At 48.9% G+C, this 5,000-nt stretch overlaps 1 protein-coding gene across 1 annotated transcript; it reads right to left on the bottom strand.

Moving 5' to 3' along the window:
- Nucleotides 1–646: 646 nt before the first annotated feature.
- Nucleotides 647–4,820, bottom strand: cldn15la (claudin 15-like a). The gene is given in 6 exon segments (XM_086172259.1): nt 647–1,020; nt 1,124–1,237; nt 2,164–2,245; nt 2,334–2,358; nt 2,360–2,499; nt 4,174–4,820. Coding segments are annotated over 6 exon segments (654 nt in total). The 5' UTR covers nt 4,391–4,820; the 3' UTR covers nt 647–944.
- Between the last annotated feature and the right edge of the window lie 180 nt (nt 4,821–5,000).

The raw sequence follows: 5,000 nt of genomic DNA, 5'->3' as shown, positions 1-5,000 counted from the left end.
TAATCCCACGATGACGCTCCACGGGGATTACACTCCATCACCTGATCACACCCGGATTAACACGCAATCACACACACACACACACACACACACACACACACACACACACACACACACACACACACACACACACACACACACATAGATAAATACAAACACACAAAAACTCCGACGAACTCACAAACACACACACAGAAAACATACATAGATGGGGACACACACAGACAGCCCAAACGCGCACACACACACACACACACACACACACACACACACACACACACACACACACACACACACAGACAGACACACACAGAAACAGGCAGACACACACAGATCAATACAAACACACAAAAACTCCGACAAGCTCACAGATAAACACACAAACACACACAGAAAACATACATAGATAGACAGACACACAGACAGTCCAGATGCACACACACACACACACAAACGGACACACATGGACGCACACACACACACACACACACACACACACAGATAAATACAAACACACAGAAACTCCCCCAAGCTCACAGACAAACACACACACAGAAAACATACATAGATGGGGACACACACAGACAGCCCAAACGCACACACACACACGCACACACACGCACACACACTCGTTCTTGAACTAATGCTTTTTATTTATATAACATATATACATTTTATATATATTAGATATAAATATATAAGTATTGGATCAATTTGAAAAGATATTTCACATATTTATGAATTATAAACAAAACAAAGAGAAAAAAAACCCTGATAATGAATGTCTTGTTTTTTTGGAAAACAAACTTTATTCAATAATCACCAATAATCACCAGTAATCAAACAGTTGACTGATCCGCGGGACCGGGAGGTCTTCATCTTCACCTCCACCGCAGCGTTCATCCGTGTGTGTGTGTGTGTGTGTGTGTGTGTGTGTGTGTGTGTCAGACGTAGGCCCTGGCCGAGTCCTGGTCCCCCTTGGCTGTTGCCGTGTAGACCATCTTGTTACCATAGGAACGGCTGGAACGAGAGGAGACCTCGATCACGTGACGTCACGGTTACGTTGAATAGTGCCAATTATTGGCAGAGTCATTGATCGGTGATCGGTGATCGGCGGTCTTACTCCTTGTGTCCGGCAGGTCTGGCTCTCCTGCAGGCCGAGCAGATCAAACCCCCCCCCAGCATGTACAGGCAGGCGGCCCCCCAGCCCAGGTACAGCCCCTCCCCCAGCTCGAACCTGCACACACACACACACACACACACACACACACCATCAATACAATCCTACAAGTCATATCATTATAATAACGACAACAGTTATAATAATCGTAGGGGAACCAAAATGTTTGTCTCTGCAATGATATAAGAAAAAGGAAAAATGAGATTATAAAACAATTGTGATATTAGCATATTTATAATAATGCTGATAAAAAATTGCAAAGGCAAATAATTATGATAATGTGATAATAAGGGGAACCATTATTTTTCATTAGCTTTAGCTACTATTTATTATTATACAATAATTATTATCATTAAGTAATAATACTACTATAATAACGGGGACTATTTTTTTTCATTTGCGTTAGCTATTATTTATTATTATACAACAATTATTATCATTAAGTAATAATACTACTACTAACTAGGGGAACCATTTTTTTACGGTAGCATTTATAATAATCATAATTATCATGAAGTAATACTAATGAGGGGAACCACTGCGTTACACGAGCGTTAGCTAGCATTTATAGTAATGCAATAATTATTATTATCACTCGCTAACAATATTACTAATATTAAGGGGGACCATTTTCTACGCTAGCATTTGTAATAATGCAATAATTATGATTATCATGAAGTAATACTAATAAGGGGAACCATTTTTTTATGCTAGCATTAAAAAAAAAATGATAACAATGGTGATTTTAGAATTTAAAAAGTATAAAGAATCTTATTGATAAGGCTGATGGAAATGATGCTAACACTAAAAAGGATAATATAGCTATCATTAGCAATATGAAGCACCACAATAATGCGAAAGGTGATGCTAAAGATAGTAAAATCACACAGATGCTATCGTTCTAATCATTAATAGCACTGCTTATGCTAATGCTAATGCTAATAATAACAGCGAGGACCCCCTCCGTGTGGTGAGGTACTGACTTGACGCCGCCGAAGAAGGGGTTGTTGAAGTCCTCCACCACCCTGAAGGCGTACCAGGAAACGGCCACCAAGCAGCAGAGCCCTGGTGGAAGGAGGTCCAGAGCGTGTTAGCGAACCCGGCCGGGCCGGACGGAGGCGACAGGTTGCCGCGGCGACGGCGGCGTCCTCACCCGCCAGAACGCTGAGCGCCCCCCCCGGCGACGGCCAGCCTGGCCTTGGATTGGTCGGTGGCCGAGCCGATCCTCACGCACTTCAGGCCGAGCAGGGAGACCACCATGCTGCCGAAGCCCAGCAGAAGACACACGATCATCAGGGCGCGACACGCCTGCACGTGACCTGCGGGGAGGAACAACACGCCTTCAGCTGCGTCGCCACCGGCAACCAGATGGAGGACCAGCGGTAGAACGAGCGCGACACATGTTGGACCGGCGGAGAGCTGGAACCAGGTCCTGGACCGGTAGAGACCTGGAACCAGGTCCTGGACCGGTAGAGACCTGGAACCAGGTCCAGAAGCAACCTGAAGCACCTGTCATGGGACCTGACACCTGTCACTGCTGAACTGTTGATATTTCTCCTTCGAATATCTTCCTTTATGACGTCCGTAACGGCTGATGTGAACTGATGGACGAGCAGTTGATATGATATTGTCACGTATGTTTCTTCTCTTGTGACCTGCAGAGTGAAGATGGAAGAGAAACTTCCAGCATCCACCTGCATGCAAGGGCATGGCAGCTATACCTGACTCATCAACCAGGAAGAAGGGAAGAGAGGAAGAAGGGAAGAAGGGAAAAAGGGGAAGGAGGAAGAAGGGAAGAAGGGAAGAAGGGAAGAAGGGAAGAAGGGAAGAGGTGAGGAAGGAAGAAGGGAAGAAGGGAAGAAGGGAAGAAGGGAAGAAGGGAGGAAGGGAAGACGGGAAGAGGTGAGGAAGGAAGAAGGGAAGAAGGGAAGAAGGGAAGAGGTGAGGAAGGAAGAAGGGAAGAAGGGAAGAAGGGAGGAAGGGAAGAAGGGAGGAAGGGAAGACGGGAAGAGGTGAGGAAGGAAGAAGGGAAGAAGGGAAGAAGGGAGGAAGGGAAAAAGGGAAGAAGGAAGAAGGAAAGAAGGGAAGAAGGGAAGACGGGAAGAGGTGAGGAAGGAAGAAGGGAAGAAGGGAAGAGGTGAGGAAGGGAAGAAGGGGCGGCTGGTTCCTCCCCATCCACGACCTCCAACCACCCGACTAGGGAAGAAATCAACTCCCTGGATGGAGGAAAGAATGTGATTGGCTGAAGAACATGTGACTCCAAAGACCTCCAAGGACTACCAACCAGCGACCTGCCCTTCTCAGCGGCCGGTTTTGGGCGCAGGTTTCCTAAAGAACTCTGCTTTATGCTTTTCCCATCTTGTACGCAGGATAAAAGCAACATTGCGCTTCTTCTGGGGCTCTTCTGTTGTTGAAGAACCTCTCAGTCTGGGAAAATTTCCACGACGCACCAGACGGCAGATTGCAGAAAGAGGAAGTGAGCCCGCTGGTAACTCATTGACCAAGATGACCTCCGGGGGCCGTAAACCGCCGCTCCTCTTTATGGCTCCAGACGGTTTCGGTCATAAAAGTATCCTGGACTCTGATGCCTCCTCGGTGCTCCTCCCCAGGGGCTTCCGGCGAGCCTGGTCCAGGTCTTCCATCAGAACCGGGGTCCGGAGAAGTTTTGTCCGAAGGCCTGATCACAAACGTGAGGCTACAAAGACTTTCCTCCCCGACTGGCCGAGAGCCTCGAGGCGGTGAAGGCTCCACTTCAGGTGGAACCTTCAAGAACAGTAAGGATCTACTTGAACAAAGCACGCCTTAAGGAGGACAACCAAAGATTGACTGGAAGCATCAGAACCTTCAGAACCATCAGTACTATCACAGACTTCAAACCTCCAGACCCACCATACCCCTCAGACCCAACAGACCCAACTGACCCAACAGACCCTTCAGACCCTTCAGACCCCTCAAACCCTTCAGACCCTTCAGACCCTTCAGACCCTCCTCACCAGGCAGGGACAGCAGGGACTCAAAGTCCTGGCACTCGGCGATGCCGGCGCTGTTCTCGGCGCAGGAGTGCCATAGGTTCTCGAAGAGGCGCTGCGAGATGATGACGTTGCCGGACACGGTGGAGATCTTCCAGTAGTCGTTGGCGAGCGCGGCGCCGGAGACCAGCCAGCTGATGATGGTGAGGACGAAGCCTATCGCCTCCACGGCCGTGGACATGTTGCAGGCGGAGAGGAGGTCCGGACGCCCCGCGACTTCAGGACGACTGGAGGACTTTGCTCCGGCGGGGCCGCCAAGACTCCCGGCCCCGCCGCCGCCGCTGACTCCGCCCCCTCCTGCGCCGACTCCGCCCACTCACAGCTTCCGACCGCACCTGAAAGAGGAGGCGATCGGAGAACATCTCAGCCGAGAGTCACACGGGAGACGTGAAGGTCCAACAGGAAGTGACCTTTGACCCCAAGAGACACGACTGACCGATGATCGGGTGGTGATCATTCAACAGGAAGTGATCGGGAAGTGATCGGGAAGTGATCGGGAAGTGATCGGGACTTATGGGATTCCATTCCCGCGGCCGCCAGCCCTGGGGCGCGGCGTTGCCATGGAAACACACACACCAGGTTGTGTGTGTGTGTGTTTTATGTGTTTATGATGGAGGACAATGAATGTTTGACATCCAGGGTCTAAAGTCTGGGACACCTCACTGTGTGTGTGTGTGTGTGTGTGTGTGTGTGTGTGTGTGTGTGAAAGAGAGAGCAAAGTGAGTGTGTGTGTTTATATAGCGTTATCTATGTTTGTGTGTATGTGTTAGTGGGTGTGTTTGTATTTTTGT

The sequence above is a fragment of the Fistularia commersonii genome, chromosome 25 (assembly GCF_037954325.1).
Source record: "Fistularia commersonii isolate RoL2024-O1a breed Wild chromosome 25, RoL_Fcom_v1.0, whole genome shotgun sequence".
NCBI lineage: Eukaryota > Metazoa > Chordata > Actinopteri > Syngnathiformes > Fistulariidae > Fistularia > Fistularia commersonii.
Note: the sequence above shows the minus strand (reverse complement) of the source record. Positions and strands in the feature narration are given on the sequence as shown.